This window comes from Sphaeramia orbicularis, unplaced genomic scaffold (assembly GCF_902148855.1).
Source record: "Sphaeramia orbicularis unplaced genomic scaffold, fSphaOr1.1, whole genome shotgun sequence".
NCBI classification, from domain to species: Eukaryota; Metazoa; Chordata; class Actinopteri; order Kurtiformes; family Apogonidae; genus Sphaeramia; species Sphaeramia orbicularis.
In genome coordinates this window covers 320,079-333,948 of record NW_021941459.1, presented here as the reverse complement: position 1 = coordinate 333,948, position 13,870 = coordinate 320,079, and the positions used below count along the sequence as shown (strand labels likewise).

General features: G+C 37.9%; 1 protein-coding gene across 1 annotated transcript in view; it reads left to right on the top strand.

Moving 5' to 3' along the window:
• The first annotated feature begins 419 nt into the window (after nt 1-419).
• Nucleotides 420-13,870, top strand: part of LOC115415844 (CDK5 regulatory subunit-associated protein 2-like) — a 62,440-nt gene continuing 48,989 nt past the window's right edge. Inside the window, exons 1-3 of the mRNA XM_030129495.1 lie at nt 420-694; nt 9,870-9,919; nt 13,259-13,326. Coding sequence (XP_029985355.1) covers nt 669-694; nt 9,870-9,919; nt 13,259-13,326 — 144 coding nt within the window. The 5' untranslated portion in view covers nt 420-668. The remainder of the gene's footprint in view (nt 695-9,869; nt 9,920-13,258; nt 13,327-13,870) is intronic.

The following is a 13,870-nucleotide window of genomic DNA, read 5'->3' as shown; positions in this document are numbered from 1 at the left end:
ACCCTGTTTCCCCAAATACCAGAGGAACAGAGGACTGACAGTTGCGTGGCGGTTTGAGCAGCAGCGGCGAGGCGTGGGGTGGGTTAGTGTTTGAGAACGTGCTGGAACAGTTCAGTCTTTCAGGCCTGAACCCGGCTCAGGGCTCACTGTGTACCTTTGCTCCCGGCGTTGGATGTTTACCTCCTGACTCTGCTGCCACGTAGAAGCAGCAGCAGCAGCAGCAGCAGCCCGGGCTGAGCGTTTGGCCTGGGCTGTGGGACCCAGACCTGGTCCAGACCCAGCCTCTGGTCCAGACCCAGCCTCTGGTCCGGACCCAGCCTCTGGTCCAGACCCAGCCTCTGGTCCAGACCCAGCCTCTGGTGGTCCAGACCCAGCCTGTGGTCCGGACCCAGCCTCTGGGGTCCAGACCCAGCCTCTGGTCCAGACCCAGCCTCTGGTGGTCCAGACCCAGCCTCTGGTCTGGACCCAGCCTCTGGTGGTCCAGACCCAGCCTCTGGTCCAGACCCAGCCTGTGGTCAGCACAGCCTCGGGGCTGTGGAGGCTCCACGCCGCCTCCTTCAGGTGTTCGCCGGCTGCTGTTCTGTCTGAGGAACTAGCGGGTTCTGTTGGATCTGTACCGGGTTCTGCTGGATCTGTACCGGGTTCTGTTGGATGTTTACGGCTGAGACATGAGTGGGTTTCTGTACAGGGGAAGGTAAGGGGGCTCTGGCTGTGCTTTGAATGTGGGGGGGGCATCATTCATGGATGTAATGTGAAGAGAAAAGCCTCTGCTCGACTCTGGAAGCAGATAAATACAGTCTAAAGCTGTTTTTTTTTTACCTTAAAAATGGAAAATTGGACCTTTGTGCTGCAGTTACATAAGAGCTGAGTCTAAACTCACAAAGTGGTGTTTCTGCAGGATGACACGCTATTGGCTGAGCTCAGCGAAGTTATTTCAGCTGCACACACTACTGTCATTTAACCCTTTGTTAACACCAGGGAAGCAAATCTGTAGTTTATAATGAGCGTCTCAGTCAAACTTTGAATCCTGCACTACAAAAACACATGTGGTTATTATAGTACTACTATTATCGGTACTTCGTTGTAAAATATACCACACTATAAATATACTCTGCAGATAATGTTCTACTGTTACCAAGGTTATAATAGTTTTGGATTTTTCATTATAGTTTAGTTTTATTCAGTTTTGACTTTTTTTTCTATAATTCAGTTAGTTGTAATTCATTTATAGAGCAGATTTGCTACACTGTAAAAATAAATAAATAAATAAATAGAACGTAGAAAAACAGTATTATTCCGGCAGCAGCATTCACAAAAATACATTTATTCAACATTTTTGTTGTGAAACTTCCTGTAATTACACATGATATTTGTCAATTGACAAACAAGTCTGGTTCAACTGACAGAACTAATAGTTCTGTTATGGTTAACTGTCAGTAATTTTGTGGTTTTTTTTTTTTGTTTTTTTTACAGTATTAAACTTTAAATGAACAGTTTAATCTCATAAATAGAAAAGAAATATTTGTGAAATTCCAATACATTTGCAATGTATTTTAACTGTATTTTTCTGTGGACAAAGAAAAAAAATTCTTTTAAAAAATGGAAATTTTTTGGTTATTCACAGTTACAGTTTTTCATGTTACTTTACATTTGATGTAAAATCACAGTCTGTTTTTGTCATTTCATTGATATTTTCCTGTATCTTTAAAATACAGGAAAAATCTGTAAAATAAACAGTGAAAATTCTGTTAAATTACAGATTTTTTTTACAGTGTGGTGTTATTTTAATGTTTTTGTTTGTATGTTGTTTAGATTCGGTTTAAATTGCGTCGACCTTTGGGACACTTTAGCTACAAAGAACCGCATCAGACATCATGTTGTTCTTCTACTCGTGGTTTCTGAGTTCGAACAGAGCTGTGTTTATTTGACCGCCGTTCATGAGTAGCGTGGTCATATGTGATTGGTGGTGTTGGCATCGGCGTCCACACCAGCGGCATTTACCTGATCAGTTTTTTCAGTTACAATCTGAAACACACAGACTGGACAGAAACAGAGGATGAACCTGATGTGACGAGCTTCCAGGTACCGTGGCCATGTTGTTGTTTTTTAAACTAGTGTCCAGATTTGGATTAAGTGGGTGGAGCTGAAAACTCCGCCCACAACCATTAACAGTATCATAATAAACCCCAGGTCATTTCAGATCCTTAATAAATGCTAACACCTACAGCTGTGTGAATAACAGTCTAAATGTACAAACACACTAATAACAGCTACCTGAGCTAATTAGCGGTTAGCATACAGGCCATAGAATTCAATACATATTAATGCTAACATCTGTTAATGCTGCTAAGTTGCTCTGGTTATTGAATGAAACTTCGTGACAGAATCCTCAGATGGTTTTAAACACGACGACGGTAGAGCTGCCGTGAGTGATAAAAAGTTTTATCCCGTAAACTAGAGCACGGATAAGATAACGTCGCCTGTCAATCACAGAGACCACGCACTTAAAACTGTAAAATAAAAACATAATAGCCTCTAAATAATGACGACTCCAAATTTTGTCTTTTTTTACTGCAAAAAAATAACATCAAAATATGAAATATTTGCATTTACAAACTATCCTTCCACAAAAAATGTGAATAACCTGGAAAAACTGTAAAATAATAATATAATAAGCTCTAAATAATGGCAACTCAAAATATTGTCTTTATTTTACTGCAAAAAAACATTAAAGTATGAAAATATTTACATTTACAAACTATCCTTGTCTGTTACAATGTGAAACACACAGACTGGACAGAAACAGGGGATGAACCCGATGTGACGAGCCTCCAGGTGCCGTCGCCATGTTATTGTTTTTTAAACTAGTGTCCGTATTTGGATTAAGTGGGTGGAGCTGAAAACTCCACCCACAACCATTAACAGTGTCATAATAAACCCCATCAGGTCGTTTCAGATCCTTAATAAATGCCAACACCTACAGCTGTGTTAATAACAGTATAAATGTACAAACACACTAATAACTGCTACCTGAGCTAATTAGCGTTTAGCATACAGGCCATAGAATTCAATACATATTAATGCTAACATCTGCTAATGTTGCTAAGTTGCTCTGGTTATTGAATGAAGCTTTGTGACAGAATCCTCTGATGGTTTTAAACTCAATGACAGTAGAGCTGCCAGCCAGTGACAAAAAGTTTTATCCCGTAAACCAGAGCACGGATAAGATAACACCGCCTGTCAATCACAGAGACCACGCCCTTAATTATGCAGACCTTAACCTTCATGTGACCTGAGCATGTGAGTTAGATGTAAATTCTCCCTCGTGCAGGGAAAGAACCGGAGACCAAACCTGTTTTTTGTACCAGGTTGTAAACATGTTTATGGGATGTGGGTGTGTGTGTTTTTGGCGCCCCCAGTGGACGGTGAAGGACCTGCAGCTGCTCATTATCTGTACATTCGTATATTTTTACCATGAGCTTAGACGAAACAAATGAGACAAGTGTTTGATTTAGTCTGTTTTTGTTTGATTGTGAAGGTTTTGGAGCAGAGATCACAGGTTACTGTTCAATAAAAACTCAGCTGAACATTATTTTACATTTATATGCATTTGTTTTATTGATCACGTTTTAGCATCGATTCAGAACAAAAGCTTAAGTTCACTGATGTGTTTCCATCAGTGTTAAAATGATTCAAAACACCAAATTTCACATAGATCTGCCTGTAAATCACCAAATAAACTGGTGTTCATGGTTAATATATACTGTAAAAAAAAAAAAAAAAAAAAAAAAAAAAAGGAAAAAAACAGCAATATTCCGGCAGCTGGGGTGCTGAAAAAATACTGTAAAATAACAGAAAAGAACCATCTCATAAAAATACGGTAATTTTCCATAATTAAAATACAGTTTTTTGCCCTAACTTTACATGAGGGTTTGCATATTTTTGACTTTTCAATGTTTAATAAAGAATATACATGTATTAAAACAATCAAATTACCTATATGTATATATATATATATATATATATATATATATATATATATATATATATTATATTATATATATATATAAAATTTTCAATGAGACTCAGTTGTCCAATCCACTGATAAAAACTGTATTTGGACAGTTTATCAGTGCTTATACATGTTATACATTCACAAAAATACATTTATTCAACATTTTTGTTGTGAAACCTCCTGTAATTACACAAGATATTTGTCAATTAACAAACAAGTCTGGTTCAACTGACAAAACTAATACTTCTGTTATGGTTAACTGTCAGTAATTTTGTCTGGTTTTATTATTATTTTTTTTACAGTATTAACCTTTAAATTAACAGTTTAAACCCATAAATACAAAAGAAATATTTGTGAAATTACGATACATTTGCAAATGTACTTCAACTGTATTTTTCTGTGAAAAAAGAAAAAAAATTCTTTTAAAAAATGGAAATTTTTTGGTTATTCAGTTACAGTTTTTTCGCGTTATGTAAAATTACAGTCTAATTTTGGAATTTCATTGATATTTTCCTGTATCTTTAAAATACAGGAAAAATCTGTAAAATAAACAGTGAAAATTCTATTAAATTACAGATTTTTTTTTTTTTACAGTGTACAGGGTGGACACTTGTATGTTTTTGGTGTTGCACAGTTTCCACTTATCTTTGTGGTTTAGGTGAAGCTTAATTTAATCCAGTGACTAAATGACAAACCAGTGTGAGATAAATGAGGAATTAGAAAACTGTGAATCATCATCAACAGGAAACGACACAGAGAATACGTCCACATTTAGTCCGATTCTTGAACAGAGTCAGTCTGTAAATGACATGTTTTCCTGATGGTTTAATGCTCTTTTTCTTTCCAGTTTGATCTCCAGTGGGTCAGACCAGTAAAATAAAACATAATAACCTCTAAATAATGACAACTCTAAATTTTGTCTTATTTTACTGCAAAAAACAACATTAAATATGAAAATATTTACATTTACAAACTATCCTTTCACAAAAAAGATGTGAATAACCTGGAAAAACTGTAAAATAATAACATAATAACCTCTAAATAATGACAACTCCAAATTTTGTCTTTATTTTACTGCAAAAAACAACATTAAAATACGAAAATATTTACATTTGCAAACTATCCTTTCACAAAAATATATGAATACCCTGGAAAAACTGAAATTTGTCAAGAAAAGTAAGTGCATTTTTAACAATATTATGCCTCAACATATCATGTATACATGTTCATTACATACAATGTTACACAGACATTTGGTAACAGATAGAATACTGTTAAAATTTTGGAGTTTGTAACTCAAATTAGAATAATTTCTACAGCTTATATTGTGTTAATGCCCACCTTACAGATGACAGTGGATCTGCAAATACACAAAACATTTACTAACACGCAAAATATTTAACAAATTGCACTTAATTTTCTTTAGACATTTCAGGTTGTTCATATCTGTTCAGGTTATTCACATTTTATTGTAAAAGGATAGTTTGTAAATGTAAATATTTTCATAATGTAATGTTATTTTTTTAGCTTACTGGGTGACAGGCCATAAGCTATTGTCGTCATGCGGCATCCGGCGTCGTCGTCTGTCGTCGTCTGTCGTCGTCTGTCGTCGTCTGTCGTCGTCTGTCGTCGTCTGTCGTCGTCTGTCGTCGTCTGTCGTCGTCTGTCGTCCATTACAAAACATTTCAATCGTCTTCTTCTCCGAAACTCCAGTTCTGATTGACTTCAAACTTGGTATACAGCTTCTGTATGATGATATCAGCACAAGGAATTGAAATTATTTGGATCTGGATCTGATTCTGGATTTGGTGCCACTTTGAAAAATGTTCCCATTCTAACAGATAGGAAGTGGATTGATCCAATAAATCAGTATCAATGATATCAAGTGTGAATTTGAATTTGTTACAGATCTGATTGAATATGAGCAAAACATGGACTATTTCTGTAACAGAATAAATACACAGAACTGGGTGAGAATAAATGGCATCTGGATACATTTCCCAAAGATTTTAATTTGGCCGATAAGACACAGGGCCATAGGTCCGATTTTTTCATATTAAATCATGTTGTATTATTATTTGATTTAGATCCTCTTGGTCTGTGTGTGGAACCTGATCTGAAACCAGTTCCACATCCTTGATTGTTCATATCTCCAGTGTAATTTTTGTATTTCATAAATTCATCCCATGGGACGGACTGGACTCTTATCCTGTTTTTCCATTACGTGGAAGCGGCTTGACTGGACTCGACTCCACTCTGGTACCAGGTCCTATTCCAGACCGTTTCCATTACAGGATACTACCCACTTTACAGTACCTGGTCGTCATAGCGATGCGGCGCGTTACTTCTGTGTCTGCTCAGAGTCACTGATAAAGTCGCTCGTTTTGTGTTGTCTTGTCAAACTCATGCTGAATTTTTGCGTCTGAACCTCCTGGACAAACCATGGTGTAGTTTTACAGTTTACTGTCATCATGTGGATTCATATTTGCTTTCAACTACTGCATCTGTTTTTTGTAAAAGGGCGGGGCACAGAGATGACTCTGACCAATCAGTGGTCTGCAGTGTTTACACAGTGTCACCTTTTAGTATCTGGTCCCCAGTCCTGGAACCTCAGCGGAGGTGAGACCAAAAAACTAGTACCAGGTACCAGATTCCAGGTCCTTTTCGTAATGGAAACGCAAAAAGGCCGAGTCGAGTCGAGCCGATACCACGTAGTGGAAACACGGCATTAGATGGGCCGGTTTTGGTCCACGGGCCGTATGTTTGACACCCCAGTTTTAACCTTATCTGAGTGTTTCTGAAGCTGTCGCTGGTCTGAGGTTGGACTTCAGTCGCTCGTTTCAACACAAATGTTGTTCTCGGGCCGTTCTCTGGTGGTCTGGGCGTGGTCAGCTGTTCTGAGGTTTAGTGTCGACACTTTGGTCCCAGCTGTCGTCACCTGTTCACAGCAAAAGGAAACTCCACCCCCGACACCCGACACCTCCACAGTGTCAAATCTGAACACAGCTGAGGTCTTTGATTGGCAGACGGTGTCTTAATGACCTTCTCACTTTGACGTCTGGTTCCTAAACGACTCCTTCACAACTTCACCGATTATTCAGGAGCAGGATGAAGAAACAGGAGGAAATCCGACCTGATCCTAAAAACATCACACGTATCGACAAAAGACTGGAAGTACAGTCACATCCTTAATAAAAGTACAAATAAATACTCGGTCAGAGCAGAAATACTGCAGTAAAACACCCTCCATATGTACCGACAGAGAAACCAAACCCCTGTACTTCAATAAAACTAAGAATACTGCACTATAAAAGTACAAATACTACACTACACTGTAAAAAAAAAACAAAAAAACAACTTGTTGAAAAACCTGTAATATTCTGGCAGCAGAGGTGCTGAAAAAATACTGTTAAATAACGGAAAATAACCATCTCATAAAAATACGGTAATTTTCCATAATTAAAATACAGTTTTTTGCCCTAACTTTACATGAGATTTTGCATTTTTTGACTTTTTAATGTTTAATAAAGAATATTTACATGTATTAAAACAATCCAATTCCCTATAATATATATATAAATAATTTTCAGTGAGACTCAGTTGTCCAATCCACTGATAAAAACTGTATTTGGACAGTTTATCAGTTATACATGTTATACATTCAAAAATACATTTATTCAACATTTTTGTTGTGAAACCTCCTGTAATTACACAAAATATTTGTCAATTAACAAACAAGTCTTGTTAAACTCAAAGAACAAATACTTCTTTAACAGTTAATTGTCAGTAATTTTATCCCATTTTATTTATTTATTTATTTTTTTTACAGTATTAAACTTTAAATTAACAGTTTAATCTCATAAATAGAAAATAAATATTTGTGAAATTACAATACATTTGCAAATGTATTTTAACGGTATTTTTCTATGAAAAAAGAAAAAAAAAATTTTTTTAAATGGAAATTTTATGGTTATTCACAGTTTTTTCATGTTATTTTACATTTGACATGTAAAATCACAGCCTATTTTTGTCATTTCAGTGATATTTTCCTGTATCTTAAAAATACAGGAAAGATCTGTAAACTAAACAGTGAAAATTCTATTAAATTACAGATTTCTTTTTACAGTGTATTACAATACTCCACAATAAAAGTACAAACCCTCACCTCTAAACACAAGCAGATGAAGTAAAAGTAGAAATATTGTCCAATTATCGTACTCGACTGAAATAAAAGTACACAAATGTTGGTATTAAATCCCTCTGTTATGTAAAAACACAAATACTGAGCAGTACAAATGAAAGTATGAATATATAAACCTGGATAATTAACTGTAATGTGTGAAATAAACTGGAATATTCAGGATGTGAATGTGTAAATGGGCAAAAAGTTCATAAAGTTGAATGAACGTTATAATGAGGGCTTTGGTTGGATTATGTGGAGGTGAGGGTCTCTGAGGGTCCAAGTCCAGGTCCAGGTCCCAGCCCTGTTCCCAGTCCTGGTCCTGGTCTACACTGCAAAAATCTAAATCTGACCAAGTGTATTTGTCTCATTTCTGTTCCAAATATCTGATCACATTTCAAATCAGACAGACTCACCTGAAGAGGAACTGTTCACTGACATAAAAGAACTGATTTATACACAATAGATCTGCAAAATCTGATTTACACTCATCTGAACAAGATCATTTACACTTGTTCGAATGGCAGATTTTTGTGCTTAATTCAAGAATTTTATTTTTTTTTTGCTAAATTCAAGATCTTTTTTGCTAAATTCAAGATGTTTTATTTTGCTTAATTCAGGATTTTTTTGCTTAATTCAAGATTTTTTTTTGCTTAATTCAAGCTACAAATCTGCCAATGGAACAAATGAAACTTAACTTGCTTAATTCAAGATTTATTTTTTTTTTTGGTAAATTGAAGATTTATTTTTTTTGCTAAATTCAAGATTTTTTTTCTAAATTAAAGATTTTTTTTGCTTAATTCCAGATTTTTTTTTGCTTAATTCAAGACTTTTTTCTGCTTAATTCAATTTTTTTTTGCTAAATTCAAGATTTTTTTGTTGCTTAATTCAATTTTTTTTTGCTTAATTCAAGATTTTTTTTTTGCTTAATTCAAAATGTTTTTTTGCTTAATTCAAGATTTTTTTTTTTCTAAATTCCAGATTTTTTTTTGTGCTTAATTCCAGATTTTTTTTTTGCTTAATTCAAGCCAAAAAAAAAAAAAATCTGCCAATGCAACAAGTGAAAATTATCTTGTTCAGATTTGTTGAAATCAGATTTTCCAGATCTATGGCCTATAAATCAGTTCTTCACTCTCATTGGAAAGCTCTTTAGGTCAGGGCTGTCCAGCCCTGGTCCTGCAGAGCCACAGTCCTGCATTTTAGATGTGTCCCTCTTCCAACACACCTGATTCAAACCATCAGCCGATCATCCAGCTCTGCAGAAGTCTGAGAACGACCGTCAGATGTGCTGGAAGAGGAAACATCTAAAACATGCAGGACTGTGGCTCTGCAGGACCAGGCTGGACAGTCTGCTTTAGCTGATTCTGTCTGATTTTAAGTGTGATCAGATGTTTGGAATAAAATTAAAAACATACACGGGGTCAGATTTAGATTTTTTCTGGTTCGTCCTGGTTCGTCCTCAGGTCTTTGTTTACGTCCTTCAGCTGATGACTGATGTGTGTGTGACTGAAAGCATGCGCTGACTCAGTTTCCACCACAGTGTGAGTCTGTGTGTGTGTGTGTCTGTGTGTGTGTATGTTTGGTGTGTGTGTGTGAGAGGACACACACTCAGCACTGGAGGATCACCTTAGACCAGGACAAACCGGGTTAAACCTCACCCTGTCTCTGTTTCAGACACTGTGGAGACAAACCGGCCCGACCCAGGAGCATCGGACCTACCATGGGTGAGTGCACACACACACACACACACACACACACACACACACACACACACCACACACACACACACACCACACACACCAAGGTTCTAATAGTTTTGGATTTTTCATTCTAGTTTAGTTTTATTAGTTTTGACTTTTTTTTCTCTAATTCAGTTTGTTTTAATTCGTTTTTAGAGCAGGTTTGCTAGTTTTTATTAGTATTCATTTTTTCTAAATGTTAGTTGTAGTTTAATTGTAGTTTAGTTGTAGTTCAGTTGTAGTTTAGTTGTAGTTCAGTGTAGTTTAGTGTTCAGTTGTAGTTCAGTTGTAGTTTTTGTAGTTCAGTTGTAGTTAGTTGTAGTTTAGTTGTAGTTCAGTTGTAGTTCAGTTGTAGTTTAGTTGTAGTTCAGTTGTAGTTTAGTTGTAGTTCAGTTGTAGTTCAGTTGTAGTTTAGTTGTAGTTCAGTTGTAGTTCAGTTGTAGTTTAGTTGTAGTTCAGTTGTAGTTCAGTTGTAGTTCAGTTGTAGTTTAGTTGTAGTTCAGTTGTAGTTCAGTTGTAGTTAGTTGTAGTTCAGTTGTAGTTTAGTTGTAGTTAGTTGTAGTTCAGTTGTAGTTTAGTTGTAGTTCAGTTGTAGTTCAGTTGTAGTTCAGTTGTAGTTTAGTTGTAGTTCAGTTGTAGTCAGTTGTAGTTCAGTTGTAGTTTAGTTGTAGTTCAGTTGTAGTTCAGTTGTAGTTCAGTTGTAGTTCAGTTGTAGTAGTTGTAGTTCAGTTTTAGTTCAGTTGTAGTTCAGTTGTAGTTCAGTTGTAGTTCAGTGGTCTTTTTCTTCTTGTCTGTGGTCGTATTCAAATTCAACAGTCAAATAGGAAGTGAGTTGAGCTGTTTTCACCTGTAAAATCCAGATTTTTACAGATTTGGTGGTTTTTTCACCAGTGCTGATGCATATCCTGATCCTGTTTACAGATAAAAATCATTTTTAATATTTACTGTCACGTAATTCTCAAAAACTGATGCATCTGTGGGTAAAGTGGTTATTTCTCCTAAACGTCCAATAACTTTTCAGCGTGTAATGCTGCTCATGCGCTTTTAAAACTCCAGTAAAGTTAAATATTGGTTTTATTTGAACATTCAGAGGCTCCGTAATGAACATGTTTAGGCCTTGATTCATCACAGTTTCTTAATTTAATTCCATAATTAGGTGGAACCAGCTGAGAAAGGGTTACATATAAACAGTAATTCATTTACAAGTCTGTAACATCTGGGCTGATTTTCTAAATAAGAAATAAACTTCATATACAGACGTTAAAACTGTGACGTTGAACAAACTCAATTTAACTGAAGTTTTCCTGAATCAGAAGATGTCTGACACCTGAAACAATAAAAATACTTTAAAAATAAAAAAACTGGTCCTGGTCCTGGTCCTGGTCCTGGGCCTGGGCCTGGACCTGGTCCTGGACCTGGGCTCCAGGTTCTTCAGTTCTCTGTGTGTTTCAGTTCTCCATGTTCCTCAGTATTCTCCTTATTCTTCAGTGTTCTCCGTGTTATTCAGTGTTCTCCATGTTCCTCAGAGTTCTCCTTATTCTTCAGTGTTCTCCATGTTCTTCAGTGTTCTCCGTATTCCTCAGTGTTCTCCATGTTCTTCAGTGTTCTCCATGTTCTTCAGTGTTCTCCGTATTCCTCAGTGTTCTCCATGTTCTTCAGTGTTCTCCATGTTCCTCAGTGTTCTCCATGTTCCTCAGAGTTCTCCTTATTCTTCAGTGTTCTCCATGTTCTTCAGTGTTCTCCGTATTCCTCAGTGTTCTCCATGTTCTTCAGTGTTCTCCATGTTCCTCAGTGTTCTCCATGTTCTTCAGTGTTCTCCATGTTCCTCAGTGTCCTCCATGTTCTTCAGTGTTCTCCGTATTCCTCAGTGTTCTCCATGTTCTTCAGTGTTCTCCATGTTCCTCAGTGTTCTCCATGTTCCTCAGAGTTCTCCTTATTCTTCAGTGTTCTCCATGTTCTTCAGTGTTCTCCGTATTCCTCAGTGTTCTCCATGTTCTTCAGTGTTCTCCATGTTCCTCAGTGTCTGCCATGTTCTTCAGTGTTCTCTGTCGTTCTCTCAGTCTTGTGTAATATTCAGTGTTCTCATCCCAGAGCCGTACCTTTTTACAGAGGTGAACTTTAATAATATTTAATGTGGTGTAATTTTAAAGACCTGTCAGAAGTGGCTTTTCTGCCAAAGGGGGTCCTGATGAGGTCCTGGTGGATCTGGCCTCCATCAGTCCCCCCCCACAGCCGCTCCCCCATTGGCCCAACACTTACAGGAATCAAACACCAGCATTCATCCAAATCCCTCCTGTGAGCCAAACCCCCCAGACCCCCCAAACCCCCAGACAACCCCCCCCCCCCCAGGCCTTTTACCAGGATCAGCTCAGCTTAGAGGAGCTCAGGGTGTCTGGACCAGGTTCAACTGGACTGGGTTCAACTGGACCGGGTTCAACTGGACTTGGTTCAACTGGACTGGGTTCACCTGGACCGGGTTCCTCAGGACTGGATCATAAGAGATAAGGGATAAGATAAGATAAGCCTTTATTAGTCCCACAAGGGGAAATTCCAGGGACTGGGTTCATCTGGACCTGGTTCACCTGGACCTGGTTCACCTGGTCCAAGTTCACTGGGTCTTTAAGGGTTAAAATCTTCACATTTGCATCATCACTTTAAATTAAAGGTTAAAGGTTGAGTTTCGTGGTTTCTTCTAGAATATGACGCATCGCTGCAGATGAAACTACAAACAGTTTATAAGTCGATAAATGAGCTCAAATTTAAACGTGTTCATTGGGAAAAAAAACTGTCAAAAACCACATACAGGACGTATTTTAAGATAAGATAAGATAAGTTAAGATAAGTAAGATACGATAAATAAGATAAGGTAAACTTTGTACTTTATAGTTTTTCCTGCACACAGTGAAAGGCGGTGGAGACAACCCTTCACCGTTCTCGTCTGTGACTCAGTTTAATGTTTGACAGTGAAAACATCTTTAATGTCACGGTCGTTTCCGTTCCTGTCGTTTGTAAACATCTTTAATCGTCGTTTCCGTTCCTCTGTCGTCTTTCTTCCGTCTGTCACCGAACAGGTTTTATGCAGGACTTGGACTGAACATGACGTATGTGGACATGGTTTATTGCGTCCTTCTGCTTCTTCCATCATATTTGTCCTGGTGGTTTCTGAGTCTGACTGAAGCAGATTCATTCATGGCTTCACCTTCTGAATTATGGATGTTTGTGTCTATTTTTAAATAGGGATCATTTTCAGGAGCTTCAGGGTAAAGTTTTCAGGAACTGTGAGTCCTTCAGACTGACGTGTCTGTGGTTTGTGTCCTCTGGCAGATTTCTCCTGTGATGAGACGGACAAAGGTCCACCTGTCCACATGCACAGTCTGAGGGAGTTTGAGCAGGTAAGACCTCAACGCCACCGCCGCCGCCGCCTCGGCTCTTCATCTGAGGATGATGATGGTGATGATGATGGTGATGCTATGATCATGTGACTGAGCTGCTGCTGTTTGGATTGAGGTGTGATGTCATCAAGGGTGTGTCTCTGATGTCATCGGGGGCATGGCTCTGTCTTTGTGATAATCGCTGTGTTTGCTGTTTTTGTTGCTATGGAAACATATATTTAAGGTCAAAGTTCACACATATTGAGACTCTTTCTGATTGGGTGAATTCCCTCCAGTGTAAAAAGCTTCAGGTTGCTGCTGTTGGGACTACAGGGGTCTTCAACCTGCGGCTCCGGAGCCGCATGCGTCTCTTCGTCCTCCTTGTAGTGGCTCCTCCCTTTACTGCGGTCAAACCAGCCGCGGTTCTCCTGTGCATGGTCAATCCAGCCGCTAGCATTTTCTTGTGCAGTACTCATTTGACAATTATGGTAGATGAGCTGCATGGAGTGAATGTGCCTTCAGGAGAACAACAGTAAGGGTTCATTTCTGCTCTAGGTTAAAGACG